Consider the following 22,476-nt stretch of genomic DNA (forward strand, 5'->3'; position numbering starts at 1 on the left):
CCTCTGAGCACAGGGTGCGTGGCAGTCACCTAGCATGGACTTTCCAGGCTCACACTAGGAGTCCTTCAGGAGGTGAAGGGGAGCTGCTCAGAGGAAGCAGTGGGGGCCAGGACGCCAGAATAAGGAATCATCAGTCCAGATGTCTCACAATGGTCACCAGAAGCACCGGGGCGGCTGCAGCTGAGAGCCCTCCAGGACGCAGCTCACAAGCGCTGCAGGAAATCTGTAAGATATAGTCCCTCCCGCTGTGACTGGAGGGAAGTTGTGCTACCCAGCTAACTCTGCAGCCTCTTCTAGCCCAGGGTAAATGATGAGGCTGGAGGAAAGCCTTTGCCTACCCTCTCTGTCCTTCCCCAACCATCCTGGGTGCTGGCAGCCATGATAATGCTCAGGACACAGACTGCCCTCCAAGCAGCCCTAACACCACAAAAGGCCAGCTCTTCAGCTCTGACCACCTGGGGCTCCTTCTTTGGGAGAGAGACCATATTTTACATCAGCATCTCAAAGAGTGGTGGGAGAGATGGGGGAAGAGAGGAAGGGCTGAGAGGAGGGACAGAGAAAGAGGGATACCACAAGTATAGGTTAAGTCCCAGCTCTGGATCCTCTGGGTCCAGTTCCAGCTCGGTCAATTTACTTGACCACACTTGCTTCTGCGTTCCGGAGCTTCCCATTTGTAAAAGGGAAGGGTTCTCAGAGGTCTGGAGACCCCCTATCCCACTGGGGAAAGAAGAGAACACAGGGTGGAAAGGGGAGAAGGGGAGAAAGCGGCACATGAGTCAAGCAGAGGCTGAGAGGACTGGGGGACAATGCAGAGAGAGTTCTTTGCTGCTCCAGGCCCAACAAAGTAAGGTGGGGACTAACCTTTGGGTATAGCCAGATGCCCTGAGGCCATGAGCACACACACAAACACACACACACACACACACACTCTCTCTCTCTCTCACACACACACACACACACACACACACACACAAGGGGTTGGGGATGGCATCCCTGAGATGGAAGTAGGCAAATCACAAAGCTAGTATGGCCCAGATGCCCTGCCCCAGGATAAGTACAAATCCTTGCACAGCTCTGCAGGGATCACATGCTGTCAGCTTCATAGCTGCCTTAGCTGCACCAGCCCACACCCTTGACTGTCCCTCCCCTGTAGACTCCCCTCACAGGTACACTGGGACCCCGTTCCTGCCCTGGGCAAGAAGGGTTTGGGGCAGAGTAGGAGAGGCAGACATAGCCAGAGTCACCCCCAACAAATACCACTACCCACTTAAGATCCCCTACGTACACAGCTGAACAAGGAGAGGAACAGTGCGGGTTGGCCACTCCCCCACCCAGCCTATGGCTCCATAGGAGATTGGCCTTGGCCTGGAGTTACCTTGTCTTCTGGGCCACCCAGGCCCTTCCCTCCAGATGGTTCCTGTCCCTGGACAGACAGAGACAGGAGACCCACACAGAGCCCCCACAGCTGGAAATCCTCAGCTCCACTTCCTGGTAGAATGTGCTCTTGAAGCCCCCCAGCTGCCAGGAACCATTCCAACCTCACACCACACAAAGCCCCTGGCTCTGAGTTACAGGAATCTGGGAAAGGGTTCCCTGCGGTCACCCAGACATATCTCCCTATACCTCAGCAGGAGCTACAATGAATCCCATTCTGACCCTCATCAGGGAAAAGGCTTCAGGAAAAAGAGTTCAAACACAAAGCTAGTGGTGGCTGGTGTTCGAGAGCAGGGCTCAGGCAACCCAGGTGGGGGGGCCTACGAGCCTGGTGGGGCTGGACAGGTACAGAAGACCTGGAGCTGGGAAAGGTCTCCAAAGCATGCTGTGCTCCTTTCAGATTCCCTTCTTTTTTATCTGTCTACTGCACCCTCCTTTTCACAATGGCTGTCTGTTCCTAGGAAAAGGACAAAGGGGGAAGGGGACGCTAAATTGGGCAGGGCAGGCTGGCTTCTGCTGGAGACCAGGAAGAAGCACCTTGGTAACTACACCCCGCTCCATTCTGGGCCCAGCTGAGTCTCAAGGCAGTTGCCTGCTGTACCCAGACAGGCGCCCCTAATAAAGGCAAAGGTTCCCTCTTGTCTCCTCCTCCCCCCTCACTTCGCATCCTATCTACCCGTGCCCAGGGCTTCTCACCTGTACGAACCCCATGAGTCTGAAGGAAGGATCCTGTAGGGCAGCATCAGTGGCTGCCACCCAACGCGCTAGGGACGCAGCGCGGATGGGACCCGAGCACTGCCTGGCACCTAGGAGTCTTCCTCACCTTCGCTGGCAGTCCCGGGCTCAGCCTCGCGGGCCGGGCGCCACTGGCGAGCCAGCAGCGCCGTGAGCCCCTGGGCCCGGAGGAGGAGGCTGCCGCCCAGGAACAGGATCCCGCAGAGGACGAGCACAGACAGCACGCCCAGCACGGCCGCCTGCACAGCGCGAGACTCCCGGCCCTCGGGGGGCGGCAGGGGCTCCCCGGACTGGTTGCAGCAGCCCGCCGCACCCACCTGTGAGCCGTTCATGCTCCCACGCCTGCTCTCCAGATGTAGGAGCGGCCAGTTGTGGGGGAGTTTAGGCTGGTGGGTGGGCCCGGGACAGAGCAAGGCGGAGTGGGATTCAAGGGGCGGGTCTCAGAGCCCCAGGACCTCACTCCCAGATGCTCAAGCGCCTCCCAGACCAAGGCTCCAGGCTGGTGGTGTCAACTGACGGGATCCCTAGACAGGCAGGTGCATTTCTCCTCACTCCCAAGGCGCACACAGGTACCTTTGCGAATCTAGCCAGACTCAGATCCTACGTCACCAAGGCTCTCTTCCCTCGGCCATGAAGACCTAGGGCTAACACTTCCCTCGGGGCTATTCAAAGCCTATTCTAGTCACAGGCTGGGAGTGCTGAGACACTGGGCAGGACTCAGGACAAAAACATAAAGACGTTTCTACCCAGGTGCTGGTGGCTCACATCTCTAACCCTAGCTACCCAGGAAGCTGAGATCTGAGGATCACAGTTTAAAGGCAAACTGAGCAGAAATTCTGCAAGACTCTTATTTCAAATTATGCACCAAAAAAAGCCTAAAGTGGAACTGTGGCTCAAGTGATAAGAGCATTAGCCATGAGGAAAAAAAAAAAAAAAAAAAAAAGCTCAGGGAACTGTGCCAAGGCCTGAGTTTAAGCTCCGGGACTAGCACCTGAAAAAAAAAAAAAAATAAGTTTCTTTCCTGGACCAAAGTTCAACACTGCTATGTGGCCCCACTGAGATGACGCAAACCAGCAGCCTGAAGTATCTGGGTGATGCTCTTAAGCTGGGGCAAACAAGCAGAACCACACCTCCTCTGGATTCCTGCACAGGAAGAGATGGAACAGTACAGGGTACCTAGATTTCAGGACCTACTCCCAACTCCTATTCTTCTATCTCCCTGGCCAAGGAAAGTGCTATTGACCAACAGCAGAGTGCAGATCTGAGCTGAGCTGCCAGCATTCCCATCCCTACCCAAGGGGTATCACAAAAGGAATAGGCTCCCCATTAAGGGCAGCCGATAGCCAGCTGGGAACCACATGACCCAGCCAGGGGGTGGTGGGGGTGGAGTTGGATGCAAAAGGAAAAAAAGCAGAGAGCCCAGAAAGCTGAGATGGAAGCCAGAACTCCCACCCAGGTCTCTGGGAAAATCCTGCAGGAACTTTCCATCTGACACATATCCGTCACCTATGTCTCAGAAGGAAAGAGGAAGGAATCTGCCCTGAGACAGGCCAGCCAGGTGGCTTGCTGGGAGAGGACCTTCCCCACCTCTACAACCCTCCTGAGTCATCCGGGATGCCCAGCAATCACAAGGACATTGCAAAACCTGAGACAGCACACAGACATGGACATGCATGGCACAGCCAGGGGAAAACACACAAACACTTCCTAGCCATCCTGGCTACCTACCTGTTCCAAGACAACGAGCAATACCTCTCCCTCCCTTCACACCTCTCCACAGATACAACTAATTTAGTCAAAAAGTGCCTCCAATGTAGAAAGAAAAACCAAAACAATTACAAAACATGGAATAAATCAATAAAAGCCTAGGACACAATAGAGATTCTGAGTGTGCTTGTGTGAAAGTTAGTAAGACACCACAACTGCAAGCTGGCCAATACCTCCCTAGTTACCCCACATTAAATGGTTTTCTAGTCTAAGTCAGGACCTGTGTGTGTTTCATGAGGACAAAGATATTCTTGGATTAACCACAATCACATCTAAGTGGTAACACCTGCTTATGTGAATGTCCAACAAAGCTGCAAGTTCTCTCTTTAATCCCATCCACCCCCTTCTCTCAGCTGGGAATAAATGCCAACATACCTGTGTCCTCACAAGAATGACAGAAAGTGTTAATGCTTCTGGGCAGGATACTGGCCAAAGGAGAGACAGTTGAACCCAAACTCACATCTCAACTTTATTCAGCAGCCTCAAGGGGCTCTTCTGCAAACTGCAGAAAGAAAAGGATCTCCCCTCCCCTTCCCTAAAGACTACAGGCAGAATGTGACCATCAGCAAAGATTAAAGGGATGACAGGAGGCTGGCTACCACAAAACAAGGAAGCCAGGAACTACCTTTTCCAAGTTTCACCAATGACCCAGAGTCAGTTCCCAGAGCCCCAAAGAGTCTGACAGTACACTCCTCAGAAGCCAACATATGAGAGCTTTTGAGGAGCTCCCAAGGCTCCAGCAAGGGCTACAGGGCAAGGGTGTCTTTGATAAGCCTGCGCATGGTGGTTGTGACAGAGGTGCCCAGAGCATCAGTGATCTGAAAGGAGATTTTGTACAGGTAGGGTTGCACGTCCTTCAAGCCCGTGTCAAACACGTTGTCCACCTCTGACTGCGTGGGCATCTTGGGCAGATACTCGTGCCGGTTCATCACCTCCACAATGTTGATGATCTTCTCACAGAGCTTCTCGCCCACCTTCTCCCGGCAGATCTGCCGCTCCTGCTCTGTGGCCAGGGCCACCACATGCACCTTGACCGTCCACACTTCCCATGGGATGCACTCATCTGAGAAAGGCCAGCGAGACTTCTTCTTCTGATAGAACTCCAAGGATATCTGGCCCAGCCCATCACCACCTGAATTTCGAAGTGCATCCTGGGAAAGAAAGTATAACAGATGAGCAGACCTAGGCTCCAAAAGGGTTCATTGAGGAATGCTTCCTATACCCTACAGAATCAGTCCCAAGCTAATCAGCCCTTCAGGAGTAGCAGGAAATGAAGCCCAAAGAGGGTAAAGGCTTTATTTAGTAAGGTCACATAGCAAACCAGCCTGCAATGGGAGATTCAAACAAACCAACACCTGTCTCCTCACCTGGCTTCAGCTTTCTTAAGAACTGATATTATAGGAATCACTCTGATCCTGGTCTAGAGACACTCTATGCTAAGACTTTTAAACAAAGAATCACATTGCTTCCTTTCAACAACTCTGTAAGGTAGATAGATCACCTCCAATTTACTGAGATAAAAGGAGGCTCAGAAGAGGAAAGTAGCCCATGAGCTGCTGCACAAGGGTTTGAATCCAGATGGTCTCATTCTTAAACCCTTGTTTTTTTACCTTCATATTAAGGGGCTACTCTTCCCACAATACAGTCCCTAACCTTCAAAGTGTTTTCTAACATTCCCTTTTCCCCTTCTTGTTTGTCCACCACTGCCAATTAAACAGCTCTTTACTTCATTCAATTATGACAACTCAAACCTTTTTTTTGGTGTACTTGGGTTTGAACCCAGGACCTTGCATTCACTGGGCTGGCTTGCTCAGCCAGTGTTCTATCACTTCAGCCATGCTGCTAGCCTTGTTTTTTGCTAGTTAAATGAAGACAGAGTCTCACAGAATTTTCCACCCTGAGCTAAGAACCATGATCCTCCTCAACCTACTAAACAGCTAAGATTACAGGTGTGAACCACTAGCACCCAACTCACATACTCTCTGCAAAGCGAGAAGAGGTGATTGTAAAGCCTAGTGAACCTTGTTTAGAAAAATGGGAAAGAAGAGAAGCTCAAGCCAGGTGCTGGTGGCTCACACCTGTAATCCTAGCTATCAGGAGGCTGAGATCTGAGACTCACAGTTCAAAGCAAGCCTGGGCAGGAACATGAGACTCTTATCTCCAATTAACTACCAGAAAACTGGAAGTGGTGCTGTGGCTCAAGTGGTAGAGGACTAGCCTTGAGCTGAAGAGCTCAGGAACAGCACCCAGACCCAGATATCAAGCCCCACGACCACCATCAACAATAACAACAAAAAGAGGCTCAATCAACCAGACTTGACTGGTTCTCTCTTTCTCCTCAAAGAAGCTAAAGGAATCAACAAGGCCAACCACTCTGCCTATACTGCCCATGAGGTCTCCTCCCAGCCAGACCCAAAGCACAACTCCATCTGTGTCAATGGTAACCCAGACAGTGAGGATGCCTCATATTCCAAACTGCCCATTAGAGAACAGACTCTCCTCTACAGACAAGCCAAGGCCACGTGACTGACTGATGGTAACAATAGTTAACAGTCGTATGATGCTCTTGTGTGTTGGGCTCTGTTCCAAACACTGGACATATTTGTCTTATTTAATCCTTATAGTACTCATTCCCTATGAGAAAGAAGGTACAATTATCATTCCAGACCACTCACAGAGTGAGACACTTGCCCAAGGTCACAGACTTGCTGGTGTTAGGAGCTGGCTCCAGCAGCTCTGGGTGCCCCTAAGAGCAGAGTGGTGAATAGAAAACTTGGTGAACTTGCCATTTCTAGACTTAAAGGGATGGAGATGGAGAGGTTAAATGCTGTTGGCCTAGGAAGGGGTCCACCTGACATTAGGCCACCCACTCCAGTAAGTACCGTGCCCAGGAGTGGAGGGGCTCTGCAGATATATGTAGAATAGAAATCAGACATAGCCCTCAAAAAACAAATTCCCTTTCATATCTTAAATACCACTTACTGGGTAAGTGGACTTACTGGGTGGTAGTGGCTCATGCCTGTAATCCTAGCTATTCGGGAAGCTGAGATCTGAAGACCCTGGTTTGAAGCCAGCTGGGGCAGAAAAGTCAGAAAAGTCTGTGAGACTTTTCTCACCAAAAAGCAGGAAGTGGAATGATAGGTCAAGTAGTAGAATGCTAGCCTTGAGCAAAAAAAAAAGCTCAAAGACAGTACCCTGGCCCTAGCTACTTGGGAAGCTGAGTTTGGGAAGACTGTAGCTCCAGCCCTGTCCTGGCAGAAAACTCCCATCTTCACAGAGGGATGCTGGATGTGGTGATGCACACCTATCATCCCAACAACTAAGGGAAGCCTAAAGTAGGTAAATCATGGCTCAAGCACTTGCCTGGGCAGGAAGTGAAACCCTATCCTAAAAATAACCAGCAAAAAACAGACAAGATGTGTGGCTCACATGATACAGTGCCAGCCTTATAATAAGCACAAGATCCTGAATTCAAACTCCTATCCCACCAAAAAACTAAAATTAAAAAAAAAATTTAAATAGCGGGGTTCTGGTGGCTCACATACTCAGGAGGCTGAAATCTAAGGATGAGTTTGGAAGCTAGCCTAGGCAGCAAAGTCCAGACACTCTTATCTCAAAAAAAACTACCAAAAATCTGGAAGTGAAGCTGTGTCTCAAATGGTAGAGCTCTAGCCTTGAGCAAAAGAAGCTCAAGGACAGCACTCGGGCTCTGAATTCAAGCCCCAGGACATGCACAAAAAAGAAAAAAATTAAAAAGGATTCAAACAGGGCTGGGGATATAGCCTAGTGGCAAGAGTGCCTGCCTCGGATACACGAGGCCCTAGGTTCGATTCCCCAGCACCACATATACAGAAAACGGCCAGAAGCAGCGCTGTGGCTCAAGTGGCAGAGTGCTAGCCTTGAGCGGGAAGAAGCCAGGGACAGTGCTCAGGCCCTGAGTCCAAGGCCCAGGACTGGCCAAAAAAAAAAAAAAAAAAAAGGATTCAAACACCACGCCTTCTCAACACAGACAAATGCACACTATCTAAGGTTACTCCACCAGGGGTGTCCCTACCACACCATTCTCCCTGAACATACAGGCACAAACATCTGCTGCACCAGCCAAAGGGACACTTCACCATCAGTGACAACTCCAAGCCAAAAACTCCTCTCTCTGAAGACATTTCAAATGGGAAAGGCTGAGACTTGTGAAAGAACTGAACAGAGCAGAGAAGCGATCACAGAGCAGTGTGGCCAGAGAGTCAAGACCACAGGAACAATGGCCACAACCCCAAAGGGACATGCCTGGCAATGCTGCTTCCTGCTCGTCCTTCTTCCCTGGACAAGAGTAGGAGCACATGGCCCCAACAACACCCAGACATGCAAGCCCTCCCCACCTGAGCTCTCAACATGCCTGTTCCTTAGAGACAGAAAGGACCTGACTCTCACTTCCAGGAGGGAAGCCAAGCCAGCAGTCACCTGCCATTAGTTGTGCCACGTACCTACCTTGAATTCCCCGACAACTTTGCGCAGGGCCCGGTCTAGCTCCTCAGAGGAAACGCGGACGTAGGTGAAGTCGATGAAGTCACAGTCAACATCCTGAGTGCCCACAGTGCCGATGGAGTAGGTACCCTCCTTCTTGTAGTGGAACTTGCCCGTGCTGCGATGCAGGAGCACCGTGTGCAGCACGGCCAGCATGGCCTCCTCCACCTGTCGCCCCTCCACTGACACCTCCAGCACCTCTGAGCGACAGTTCATCCTGTGGCTGGCAACCACACCAGGACAGAGGAAGACAGAGAGCTTCACCCAACCCAGAGGCTATCCTGCAAAAGAAGGCTGGGTCAGAAAGAGAACCCCTTCCAAATATCTAGTCTGTAGTAACTGTCTGGTGGGTTCAACTCAGCCTCAGCCTCACTGGCCCTTGTCTGTTTGGGCATCACATTCCATCTGAGAGCCATAGACTTTCAGGATCCGAGACAACCAAGGCTTCAAGGCTAGCAGTCCAGGGCTGGGAATATGGCCTAGTGGCAAGAGTGCTTGACTCACATACATGAAGCCCTGGGTTCAATTCCTCAGCACCACATATACAGAAAATGGCCAGAAGTGGCGCTGTGGCTCAAGTGGCAGAGTGCTAGCCTTGAGCAAAAAGAAGCCAGGGACAGTGCTCAGGCCCTGAGTCCAAGCCCCAGGACTGGCAAAAAAAAAAAGGCTAGCAATCCAAACACCTGTCCAAGGCTTGCATTCAGCACAGTGAAAGCTCTCTGTGCAACAGCACTGGATTTGCAAAGGCAATGGCAGGCCTATCCTTGGGAGTTGAGGGAATGCAGGATAGACAGCAAGTAGCTTTTCCTGCAGGGGCAAGAGCACAAGATAGAAGACTGGAGACTGGCCAAGGCACCGGAACTATGGTCAATATATCTCTGTATCAAGATCAAAGTCTGAGCTGGGCTTTTGGTGGCTCATGCCACTTGGGAAGCTGAGGTTGGGAGGACTGTCATTCAAAATCAACCCAGGCAGAGAAGTTTTCAAGCCTCCTTCTTGACTAAGAACTGGATACAGCAGCACGCCTGTTATCCTAGCTACAACTGGAAGCCTAAAATAGCTGGATCCATGGCCCAGACACACATCCACACAAGAAGCAAAACTATCTTAAAAATGACCACTGTAAAAAAGGAGGTGGAGCCATGGCTCAGTGACAGAACCCCTGCCTAACAAGCACAAGGCCCTGAGTTCAAACCCCAGAATGATGTAAAACTTCTTGTTCTTCAGCTCCAGGTGAAAAACAAAGAATGATTCTATTTGGGAAGTCAAAGAATGTTCTTAAAAGCCAATGGAAGCTATGGAGATAATTGGGCTTTAAAACTTGAATGACACAAAAATTGTGAGGATTTAGCACAGAAAGTTTAGGCAGGGAGGCCAGCCAGAGGCCAGTACAGCAATAACTGTGCACAGTACAGAAACTGTGCACTAGGTACAGGGCAGTGAAGAGAAGAGAGGGGTGTTCATATCAACACTCCTGGGTACGAATCCCAGCTATACTACATTTTCGATGTTTGGTTTGGTTGGTACTTAATTCCTGGACTCAAGCTATCCTCCTGTCTCAGCTTCCTGAGTGGCAAGGACTACAGGTTCACCTGGCTCTCCTCCATCTTGTTCTATACTATTACAATGTTCCTCAAAGATCATGTGTTGTATTCATGGTGCTACTGAGAGATGGTGGAATTCTTAACAAGGCTCAGGAGAAGGAAGTTAGATCATCTCAAAAGTGACACTGGGAACAGGGTCCTTTTTCTCTCTTTTTTTTTTTTTTTTTTTGTCAGTCCTGGGCCTTGGACTCAGGGCCTGAGCACTATCCCTGGCTACTTTTTGCTCAAGGCTAGCATTCTACCACTTGAGCCACAGCACAACTTCTGGCCATTTTCTGTATATGTGGTGCTGGGGAATTGAACCCAGGGCTTCATGTATATGAGTCAAGTACTCTTGCCACTAGGCCATATCCCCAGACCCTCTTTTTGCTTTCTAGATACCATAAGGTAAACAGCTTTGCCCCACAGGCTCCCAGCCATGATACGGTCATACCAAAGGCCCCAAAAGAACAAAGCCAGCCCACTATGGGCTGAAACTGTGAGCCAAAATAAATCATTCATATATATATATATATATATATATGAATATATATATATATATATGAATGATTTATACTTTTTTTTGCCAGTCCTGGGGCTTGAACTCAGGACCTGGGCCCTGTCCCTGAGCTTCTTTTGCTCAAGGCTAGTACTCTACCACTTGAGCCACAATGCTACTGCTGGCTTTTTCTGTTTATGTGGTACTGAGGAATCAAACCCAGGACTTCACGCATGCTAGGCAAGCACTCTACCACTAAGCCACCTTCCCAGCCTCATTCCTATTTTTTTTTTTTTTTTTTGGCCAGTCCTGGGCCTTGGACTCAGGGCCTGAGCACTGTCCCTGGCTTCTTCCCGCTCAAGGCTAGCACTCTGCCTCTTGAGCCACAGCGCCGCTTCTGGCCGTTTTCTGTATATGTGGTGCTGGGGAATCGAACCTAGGGCCTCGGGTATACCAAGGCAGGCACTCTTGCCACTAGGCTATATCCCCAGCCCTCATTCCTATTTTTAAATTGTTTGTCTCAGGTATTTTGTCACAGTAATATAAAGCTGATTAACAAGCAAATCACTCACCTGCTCTGAACCTACGAATTGAGAGTGTAGTAAGGATTAGTCACCATAGTGTATGTAAACACCATATACTCATTTATAACACCAACTTAAAAGCCAGGCAATCTGGATTGGAATCCTAGCTCTTCCACTTCTCCTATAACAGCTGTGTTGTTTTCCCCATCTATAAGGAGATAGTAGAGCTAGAGACATAATTCAGTGGTAGAGTGCTTGCCTAAAATGTGCAATATAATTCTCAGCACTGAAAGGAAAAAAGAAGATTGTAATAATAGCTATCTTCAAAGACTTGTCTCTGGGATTGAGTTAGCATGTGTAAACCACTTAAAGCAGTACCTGGAAGTAGTAAACATTCACTAAGCATTAGCTGATATAATTCATTATTACAACAGGGGGAAGTTGGAGGAAGGAACATACAGACTTAAGAGCCAGGACAGGAAATTCACTACCTCTTATAACAGGCCATTCCATCATTACAGTTCCATTCAGTTATTCCTCCTATTAAAGGAATATATATCCCGTGCTTCAAACCGCTCGTTTTAGTTCTTTTTCTTTTGTGTGGGTAATAAAGCTTGAAGCCTGGATGTTGTCCTTTAGCTTTTTTGTTCAATGCTGGAGCTTGATTATTAGAGCCATACCTCCATTTCCAGCTTTATTGGTGGTTAACTGGAGAAGATAAGAGTCTCAAGGACTTTCCTGACTTGACTGGCTTCAAACTAGGACCCTTAGATCTCAACCTTCCCTATAGCTAAGATGACAGGTGAGAGCCACCAGTGCCTTGCTTGGTTTTAGCTTCGATAACTGAAGCCACATAAAGTTAAGTCTCACTTCTTTTCCACAAGTGAGCTATTCAGAGGCAGCTCAGAGTCAACTGCTGACCCTTTCTACAAGTGAAAAGTCCTCAGTCCCCATAAACACGCGAATTCACATCTCTTTGTGGTCCTGGTGGCTTAGCTCTCCTCTAAATTTATTTCCACTCATCTCCTCCCCACCCCCACCTCACCCTCCTCTTACTCAATACTAGACACAGGCTGCTCACAAATCAAGCTAGCTCTGACCATTTGCCCTACCAGGAGTTATTCCTGTCTCTCCAGACAGGAGGGGGCGGACAATTCAATGAGGGCAGGGGCTCTAACCTATTCACCAATATTAGGCACACCAAAAGTTCAGGATTCCTCTGTCTTGCTGAGGATGAAATGGGCTCTCTTATATCCATTTCTGCCCTCCATTCCATCTTGCAGTTCCCCACCTGGAGATTCTGCTCTAATCCGGTTCTTTCTTCCACTTTACCTTCTAGAATACGCTCCCCCCCCACACACACACACACATACACACCTTCATACAGGACTGTATACCTTATTTGGGCCCCCAAGCTCAGGCTCCTCCAGGACCCACTCCTCCAGAAAGTCGGTGCGAACCAGCCCAGCCCTCCTTCCTTCCAAACAGTAACTGCATTTCGTTGGATTCCCACAGTGTTACGGTGAACGGAGAATAGCACCTGTCTAGTCGCCCTTTCTCCCAAGACCAGAGGCTGACCTCTCCGAGGCGGACTGGAACCAGGGTAGCCCGTCCCCGCCAGAGCCTGATTTACCGGGGTTCCCATCACCCTTTCTCCTCTTGCCCAGACAAAACCTCCGCGTGCATGCTGACCCTTGAGAGCCGGACGTGTCACACACACACACACACACACACACACACACACACACACACACACACACACACGCTACCGGGCTCCACACCGGGAACGCGGGCCGGACACAGGGTGCACGCCCACCTGGGCCGCGTTCCTCGCCGCCGCCGCCGCCGCCGCCCGCGAACCTCCACGGTCGGACGAGACGGGAGGATCTCGCCAGACTCCGGAGTTCGGGCCGCGCCCGGAGGAGCGTCCGCACTCGCACGGGAGAGGGCAAACGGTCAGGACGGCTGCCTACCCCCTCGAGCCCCCGTCTCTGACCAGAGGGCACCGTCCCAGCGAGCGCCAGATCCTCCACCGCCGGAGCCGCTCGGAGACCGGAAGCTTCGCACCGCCTTGGTCTGGAAGATACCAACTGTGGCCGTGGGCGAGGGTGGGCTACCCGGCTTAGAAGAGCCCTTGACGGCACGACAGCCACCACAACTTCTGAAAGTTCACACGAACGCACAAACATACATCTGTACTACTCTGTAACTTGGGTGCTACTTTTTTCTTGACTCTCTCTCGAGCCGTAAGACTGTGGTAAGAAGTATCCCCCCCCCTTTGGACGAATCCATTCACGTCCGCCAGCCAGAATGTTGTCGTTTCGGTTGGAACCTCTCACTTCCGCCATAAAGACGAGAGGGAAGGAAGGGCTGGGCCGGCTCTACGCTGCCTCCGGTGGCGGAGAGGACTTGTCGACGGCCAACCGGCGCCTGCCGCGGAGACCCGGGCGGGACTGAGAATCCGCGAGGGGCCACCGATCCCACAGGATGGGGGCATGCCCGAGTGTTGCTGACAGCCCGTGCGAAGGAAGAATCCCTGGCACTCAGCTCCTACGGAGGTGCTGGAGAAAGGGGCCTCATCCTTCGGAGGCTTCCCTTTGTGCAGGAGCACTTACAGATGCTCGACCCTGACCCATCCGGTGACCAGCCTGGTAAAGTGTGTAAGTCGGTCATTGTTTCTCTGACATCACTCATCGTTTCTGATTTCCTTTATAGTAAACAGGCAGGAAGCTGCTTTTTTTTGGGGGGGGGGGGGGTTGGAGGGAAGGTAACACGGATAATGCATAGGAAAGGCCTTTGTGACCTGTAAATGTGTTTTATGAGGGTGAGTGCATTTCTACTGCTGTGTAGCTTTCTGGATTATGTTTTTCTTTTCTTAAGATATTTTTTCTTATTTATTGTCAAAGTGATGTACAGAGAAGTTACAGTTTCATACGTTAGGCATTGGATACATTTCTTGTACTGTTCGTTACCTCCTCCCTCATTCCCCCCTCCCTTTTCCTCTCCCCCCATGAGCTGTTCAGTTGGTTTACACCAAACAGTTTTGCAAGTATTGCTTTTGTAGTCGTTTGTCTTTTTATCCTGTGTCTCCCGATTTTGGAGAAGAGTAACAGGGTTTCTGGATTATGTTTGTGCTCTCCGTGTGTTTTGTAAACTCAGGACCCACAGGGATTTATTTATGTTAGCCTGCAGAGCCTGGAATGTGCCCACGTCCAGCAGGGGGCCCTCATGAGTCGTTTATTTGACTATTAAGTTGCTCCTTTTCCCAAAACAGTAACCTGCATATGTGTCTTCCTACAAGGCAGAGAAGATAATTTATGCTTGGAGAAGTAACTTGCTCAAGATCACTCCATTAAGTGGCAATACCTGGGATTCAAATCCAGTGTTCTTTACCACCACAGAAGTTCCCTGTCTGACTTCTCTAGCAACCTTATCCACCAGCACTTGGATTTGTAGCCAATTTTATACCAGGCCAATTCAAGCTACAGGTCATTATTGAATTTAGTCTAGAATGAAGGATAAGGTTTTCGTTTTGTTGCCAGAACTATGGCTTGAACTGCCTTGTGCTTCTCCCTTGCTCACACCTAATGCTCTACCACTAGAGCCACACCTCTAGCTTGGCTCTTCTGTGGCTAATTAGAAATAGAGTTTTGTGCACTCTTCTGCCAGGGCTATCCTGGAATCTCAAAGGGATAACATTGTGATCATCAGGTACAATGGGCTACTGAGTGCCAGAACCAGGCTCCGGAACACCACTGTCACCTCCCACACCTATTGGGCCCGCTGTCACCTGTTCTTTCAAACCCAGCCGCACAACTGCCTTTGCTGGCTGGCCTTGACCCCATCATCTTCTTACTTACTATTTCCTTCCTCCCCATGATTCTTCTCTCCTACCAGGTATCGGTGCCTGTCTTCCCTACAGATCAACTCCTCTGGAGCCTGCTACTAACCAGGCCAATAGGAGAAAATATTGGAGAGGGGATGGCTGGTGAGAACCTGAAAGGGTGGGGTGCTCGAGGGAAATTAGGAATCAATCAGTCCTGGTGTGTAGAAGGAACCAAGACCTGACCCCCAGAGCTTGTCACTACATTCAAGCATTCAAGGAGTGACTGGCCTCTATCTAATGCACACACACACACACACACACACACACACACCCCACTCCAGGGTCAAGCCCTTTGTTACCTCTATCTTGATGATATTGAACTTTAGTGGTCACCATGTCAGCACTAAAAAGACTGTGCCAAGTTCACCACTGTACTTTTCAAGGTAGGTATAATCCAACCCCCACAGCCCCAGTTTATTTGCAAATAATAAAAACTAAAGCTTCATGATGTGCAATGGTTTGCTGTGCTGCTTATTTTTTTTTCTTGTGCCACTGGGGCTTGAATTCAGGGTCTCCTGGTTAACATTTGAAATTGGTAGGCTGAGTAAAGCAGATGGTCCTCTCTGGTATGAGTTGATTTCATCTGATCAGGTGAAGACAAAATGCTTAATGCTGTGAGTAAGGGAGGTTCCTGTCTTCCTATTTTAGGCCTATGTCATTGGTCTCCTTTTCTTTCTGTTTTGAGACTGCCAGCACTCACACTAGAACTACATTTTTAGCTCTGCTGGCTCTCCAGTAGCTGACATCACATTATAGCTTGGGCCTTCTCAGCCTCCATAATGTAATGGTGTGAACCCATTCCTTGTGATAAATCTCTCTGCTGTCTCCCTAAGCCGGGGGAGGGGGTCGGGAGTGTGTGCTGGGACTTGAACTCAGGGACTCAAGCTCTCACTTGATTTTTTCCACTCAAGGCTAGCACTCTACCACTTGACCCTACACTTTTACTTCCAGGGTTTTTTTTGTGGTTAATTGGAGATAAGAGTCTCACAGATTTTCTTGTTCTGGCTGCCTTTGAACTGCTCCTCAATTCTCAGCCTCCTGAACGGCTAGGATTATAGCTATGGGCCACCAGCACTCAGGTGTTTGTTTGGTTTCATACTGGGGCTTGAACTCAGGCACCAGTACTCTTACTCTTCATTGTTCTGCTTTTCCATTCACAGACTATGCTCTACCACTGAACCATGCTTTCAATTCCAGCTTTTTTGTTGTTGTTGTTGGTTAATTGGAGATCAGAGTCTCTAGCATTTATCTGCCAGACTGGCTCCAAACCTCAATCCTCAGGTCTCAGCCTCCTAAGTAGAGGCATGAGCCACTGGCACCTGGCTCGCTCCAAATCCTTTCGGAACAGCTTTTATTGCAATTTAGACCTGTGGTGCCACCCCTATCTGAGTAGTCACTTTTGTCAGAGAGGGTTTCTTGACCCAAAAAAGTGGAACTATGTTGGATGAATTCTCCTATCTGATGCCCTTACTCCCAATAATCAAGATTTAGTTATTTATTCATTTGTACCACATACATGTAACAGTCTACATGTGATACCAAGTGGAAAGAGCCACAGTTCCAGCCCTCTAGAGGCTCTGAGTATTACAGAGAAAATGAGCCAGGAGAGACATACTTGGATAGGAAACCCAAACAAGTGACATAAAAGAAATGACAGCAGGTTCTGTGGGAGCATCAAGAGGCTATAATGGAGGCTGCTACTATCATCCCAGAGAAGTGCTGGAAGCCCGGAATGGAAAGTGACATGTTCGGGGAGAAGAAGAGGCCTAAGCCCTACTTTGCAGTAAGAGATGGGGACTGGGAGGAAGGAAACCAGATGGCCACAGGGGATGCTGGACCAACCACCTGAGGAGATGGGCCAGGGAGAGAAGAAATAGAACCACAGGGGCTTATTCTGGGCCGGTTTCTGGCGTGAGGTCTTGCTGAGGGATAAGAGTGGACATGGGATTCTAAAAGAGAAGGATGGAGGAAGACGACACCTCATCCAGAGCCCAGCAGCCAGGCAGCCTGGTCACTGAGCAGGGCTCTTTCAGTCAGCCTGTAGCCCAGGCCTGTAGTGGGACCTTGAAGACCAACCCAAGACCTTGGGAGTAGGCGGCTGGCATTGCCTGCTGAATGTGACCTCGGATGGCCCTACATCATCCCGGGGTGTGCCCAAGGGGAGAGCTGAGCCCTGAAGTCGGCCCTGAAGGCCACCCTAGCCGCTCTAGAGCTGACCCCAGTGGTGTCACAGGGAATGACTCAAGCCCCAGCAACAACAATGAGCAGGACTGACGTCAAGCCGGGAGCTCTTGACGGTGGCCAGCCTGGCTAGAGAGTCAGCCCCCTGCCTGCTGACCCCTCAGAGGGGGCCAAGCCACAGGAGCAAGGAGGACCAGCTGTCCCTGTCTGACATCTCTCCCCTGGGACCCCAGGCGAATGTTCCTTCCTCCGCCTCCCACCCTTGCTAGGATGTCACTTCCCACCCCTCCCCCTCCTGGCAGAGGAAATGGCTGGACAAGAAGAAAGTGGAGAAAGTAGCAGAAAGCGTGAGAAAGAGGCACCTCTGAGCCCCAACCTGCCAACCTCATAGGCTGCTGTGGGCCTGAACTAAGCCGGGGCGCATGCCTGCTGTCTGTTCTGATTTGAGGCATTTTCCCTTCCTGAGGATAGCGTTGTGTCTAGTTCTCTTGGAAGGTTTATAGATTTGGCCACGTTGGGTGGGGCTTTATTTCTGTGCCTGTGTCCCTAGGGGTGAGGGATTGTCCCACCTCCCTGCGACCACTGTGTATCTTTTCCTCGTGTGATGATCCTTCATGGGGGTGTGGGGGACTTTTGCTTGCCATCCTGGAAAAAGGAAAGGGCTGTTTATCTGTGTCATCCCTGGGGGATGGTTTTCAGTCTCTAGCTCTGTGGGGCCCCTCTCGGTACCAATTTTCTGGTATCCCAAGACATAGGACCTTGGATGGGGTCCAGGTTCCCTACCTGGCACCTCAAGGCCAGGCTTCTGGGGGGAAGGAGGGGCAGGCTAGGCAGACAGCAACCATCTGCACCCGCCCGCCAGGCTTGCATCTGGGCACTGCTCCCTGCTAACGCAGCATGTACCAAGATGGGTTCCCCCCCTACATTCCCCTCCCTGGCTCAGCTGCCACCCCCAACCCCCGCAGCCACACTGCGCCTGATTTATGGTCCTGAGTTGAGGCTGGACAGTGCCAGAGTGCCAGTGTCTGGGTCAGACCTTGAGGAGACCTCAAGTGCCCCCCCCCCCAGCCTGACCAAGTCAGGGCCCAGCAAGAGGTAAAGAAAGCCAGAGTGGTGATGAGGGTAAGCCACAGCAAGGGCTTAGGGGTGTCAAGCAGAAAGCCAGAGCCAAAGCCTGCACCTCCAGGACCCCGCGGCCCTCAGCCTAGCTCTAAGCTCAGCTAGGGACACTGAAATAGAACCCCATCCTCAGAAGGTACAGAAAACACTGAGGCACGGAGAGGCTTTTCCTGCGGCTTGTATTGCCTTCATGCTGTACCTACCACAGGGCGCTGGAGATTGCAGAGTCCCTTTATCCAGCCTAGGCCTAGCCTGGGAGCAGAGCTTGAGAACTGGAGACCAGAGCCAGGACTGGAGAAAGAGTTCAGCCTGGGACTTAGTGCTGGCTATTCCTGTGGCGGGACGGGACAGCTCCCCGCTGAACAGGGAGTCCAAAGCCAGGCCTGGAGAAGGCTAGAAGACAGGTGTCATGGGAAGCTTACCCCTTTAGTCTCATCTTCTGATGAGGCCTTGTAGCCCTGGGTCAAGGCTCAGCAAGGAGGGGCTGGGACTCACCAGATCTCTAAGCCAAAACTCGGGGTAGGCCCTGACCAAGGCTTCATGTGCAGACAGCCTACAGCACCATCCTCAGCTGGATGCGGCACTGACCTGCCTACCACAGCTACCTCCTGGTCATGGAAGACCATCTCTGCTCACCATCCAGGACCAGGCTGCAGCCTCACACCTCGCTGGCTCTCTCAGGCTTCTGTCGGTTGCCCCACAGCTATTGCCACATGGTTGAGCACACTGGGCACCTACAACGTGGTTATCGTGGCCTTCAGCAGCTTCTTGCTTCCTAGAGGCTGACCTTCATCATCTCCCTTTGTAAGGGCTGCCTTGTCCACCCCCGGGCCTCAGAAAAGGGCCACCAGGCATTGTCCCAGGGCTATAACCTTCCCCCTCAGAACTGAGACATCAGACCACCCTTCCTTCCCAGTCCCAGGGGCACCTCGGGGCTGGAGAAGGGGCCAGGGCATCTGGGCACTGCGCCCAGCGTGGGTGAAGGGAGAGGGACAGGGAGGCAGGCTTCCTGGGTCTCCTGCAAGGACAAACAAGAGGCCTTGGAAAATCCCGCCCGGGATTCCAGGCCCTGCCGGCGTCACTGCCTTTTGACTATTGTCCCCTTCGGAAATGGACCCAGCCCCCGGCCAGTAGGGACAGAGTGGCCATTGTGAGGCCCCCATCAGGCTCAATGCCCCCCTTGTTAGCCCTCCCAGCCCCTAGCAAGACTTGGAGGCCAATTCTTCCACTAGCTGAGTAGAAAGAGCTGGCCTCCAGGCTTCAGCCCTTGGGTGGGATAGGGCAGGGCAGGGCAGCACTGGAGGATCAGCTCCCCTCCCTGCACCCCAAGTGCCAGCATCTTGGAAAGAATTGCTATCAGTGGACCTTTTATTTTGGAGACTTTAGATTGGGAGGCTGAGTGGACAAGTAGTTGAACACACCCAGTCAGCTACTTACAAGCCAAGTGACCTTGGGAGAGTCATTTCCTTCCTCTGAAGCAGGCTCTCCTCCATTAGAAAAAACAATAGCTAATATGTATTAAGTGTTTACTATGTTCCAGGAACCATTTTGGTTTTTTTGTTTTGTTTTGTTGTTGTTGTTGTTGTTTTATTGTTGTTTTTTTGGCCAGTCCTGGGGCTTGGACTCAGGGCCTGAGCACTGTCCCTGGCTTCTTTTTGCTCAAGGCTAGCATTCTGTCACTTGAGCCACAATGCCACTTCTGGCCGTTTTCTATATATGTGGTGCTGGGGAATCGAACCCAGGGCTTCAAGCACCCTTGCCACTAAGCCATATTCCCAGCCCCCAGGCACCATTTTGAAACATTTATGTGTATTCCCTCATGAAATCCTTCTAGCAATTTTATGAAAAAGATGTATTTTTCCCTAAAACAGATTTGTTAAGTAACTCAAAATCCAAGCAAGATCCTTCTTTCCTTCCTTCCTTCCTTCCTTCCTTTCTTCCTTTCTTCCTTCCTTCTTTCTGTTTTTAAGGCTGCTGGTCATCAAATTCCAGGGTCTCACTCATGTTAACCAAATGCTTCCAGCCCTAGAGCCAAGACATATCCCAATAGCCTGGATCCAGAGGTCTTTGCTTTTCCCACCCTACTATGCTTCCACCTGTGAGTAAAACCATACTTTCCTCACTGGGTGGTTGCAAGGGCTAGAAATAACACAGAGTGAGTGGTTAAAACAACCTGGCAGCTGCTGGGCACCATGCATACAGTTCTCATCATCTCAGCCTGAGCTGTTCCTGTGCCACCACCCCTCTCTCCAAGCATTTTGCTTTTCCCAGAGGCTTCCCTGTCCCCCACATCTGTCTGTGCTAAGGGGCTCATGGAAGAGAGAGACCAAGAGTCTAACCATAGCTGGGGAGGCTTTCCCAGCAAGTTCTGCTCCTGGCCAGAGCTTGGGGAACCTAGGGCTCAGTGAGGGGCTCGGGAAGGAAGAGGGCTTCTCCCACAGCAGGGCAGCATGGTGGCGGCTGAGGCGCTACCCCTGACTGCCCCTGCCAGCTACTGGTGCTGATGACTCAGCTCGCCTGGGGCCTGCTGAGCGTGCTGGGGGGCACGTTTGGAAGTCCACGGCACTGGCAGAGGGGAGGGGTAGCTACCAGTCAGGACTGAGCTTCCTGTCCAGCCACTGGACACTTCAGAAGGCCTGAGGATGCACTATGAACCTGAGTAAGGGTGTACTGCTAGAGACGATTTTGTCAGCCCTATCAATTAGGGCACTGCCCCATGCAGCTATGTTTCCAAGGGACCATCAAGATAGAGATTTAGGTCCCAGATCAAGGGTGGTGATGAAAAGATGAGGGTCTCTCTACTACTGGGCTCTCACTAGGCCCAACAGGCACTGAACATGGTGAAAGGACTAGACCCTGACTAGTGACCACCTGCCTTGGGCTTTAGGTGCTGCCAATCCAGGAATGGACTGACATGTTTCTCATAAGGGTGGTCTAGGCCCCTAGTATCAGAGCATAAGTAACTGTGTAAAGTACAGACTTACAAACCACCCATCAGGGGCTGGGCATGTGACTTAGTGGGAGAATGCTTGCCTAGCATGCACAAAGCCCTGGGTTCAATTCCTCAGTACCACATAAACAGAAAAAGCCACAAGTAGGGCTGTGGCTCAAGTGGTAGAGTACTAGCCTTGAGCTGAAGAGCCCAGGCCCCTGAGTTCAAGCCCCTGGGCTGGCAAAATAAATAGATAAATAAATAATAAACCACCCATCAGCATATCTGAATTTCTGACAGTACTGAGATTTGCACTCAGATCTTTGCACTTGCTAGGCAGGTGTTCTACCACTTGAGTTGTTCTGCTGGCCCTGTTTTTTGTTTGTTTGGACTTGAACTCAGAGCCTGGGCACTGTTCCTGAGCTTCTTTTACTCAATGCTAGCACTCTTCCACTTGAGCGACAGCACCACTTCCAGCTTTTTCTGTGTATATGATACTGAAGAATGGAACCCAGACCTTTGTGCATGCTAGGCAAGCACTCTACTGGTGAGCCACATTCCCAGCCAGCCTGGCCCTGGTTTATTTTTGAGATAGAATTCTACTTTGTGCCTGGACTAACATGGACTTATATTTGTGCTTCCCCCATAGCTTGGGATAACAGGCCTGCCCCAGTGAGTGTGGCTACTTTTTTGTTTTTATTTTCTTTTTTTTGCAGTGCTGGATGGAACCCAGGAGATCTCACACATTAGGCAATCCCCCTACCACTAAGCTACACCCTCCCAGCCTAGGAATGTGCATTTTAGGGCAGCCAAGGAAGCAACTCTTGAGCTGTGAGGCTGGACAACGCACAGAGATCTCAGAACCTTTTTGCCAAGAAGTCAGGGCTCCAGCAGTGTAGATCCTGTGTCTGGGATGGCAGGGTGTGGCCAGGTGGAGAGTGGGGATGAAACAAAAGTTAACACTGAGTAACATCAGCTACTACCATGGTAGGCTTGACTGTACCCAGTCCCATGCTAAGCATCGCACCAGCACATGGCTTTAATCCTAAAACTCAATTGGATTGATTTCTCTCTACCTATTCTACAAAAAAAAAGGAGGGGCTGAGAATCTGGCCTAGTAGTAGAGCACTTGCCTTGTATACATGAAGTCCTGGGTTCAATTCTTCAGCACCACAGAAAAAGCCAGAAGCGGTGCTGTGGCTCAAGTGGTAGAGTGCTAGCCTTGAGCAAAAAGAAGCCAGGGACAGTGCTCAGGCCCTGAGTCCAAGCCCCAAGACTGGCAGAGAGAGAGGGGT

General features: G+C 50.6%; 2 protein-coding genes across 3 annotated transcripts; both read right to left on the bottom strand.

Moving 5' to 3' along the window:
- Positions 1-2,135: 2,135 nt before the first annotated feature.
- On the bottom strand, positions 2,136-2,501 carry Smim41 (small integral membrane protein 41). Its single transcript, XM_048364110.1, has one exon. The coding sequence runs from the start codon at positions 2,499-2,501 to the stop codon at positions 2,241-2,243; it is 261 nt and encodes an 86-aa protein (XP_048220067.1). The 3' UTR covers positions 2,136-2,240.
- A 2,044-nt stretch (positions 2,502-4,545) lies between these two features.
- Positions 4,546-13,116, bottom strand: Atg101 (autophagy related 101). 2 transcript variants are annotated; one of them, XM_048364098.1, is made up of 3 exons: positions 12,899-13,116; positions 8,422-8,742; positions 4,546-5,087 (listed from the first exon to the last, which is right to left on the bottom strand). In XM_048364098.1, exons 2-3 carry the CDS (start codon positions 8,671-8,673, stop codon positions 4,683-4,685), a joined length of 657 nt encoding a protein of 218 aa, XP_048220055.1. In that variant the 5' UTR covers positions 8,674-8,742; positions 12,899-13,116; the 3' UTR covers positions 4,546-4,682. The 2 variants fall into 2 exon arrangements, with proteins under 2 accessions (XP_048220055.1, XP_048220062.1); XM_048364105.1 differs by having other exon boundaries at positions 8,422-8,738; positions 12,880-13,116.
- Positions 13,117-22,476: the final 9,360 nt, after the last annotated feature.

This window comes from Perognathus longimembris, chromosome 1, assembly GCF_023159225.1.
Source record: "Perognathus longimembris pacificus isolate PPM17 chromosome 1, ASM2315922v1, whole genome shotgun sequence".
Lineage (NCBI taxonomy): Eukaryota > Metazoa > Chordata > Mammalia > Rodentia > Heteromyidae > Perognathus > Perognathus longimembris.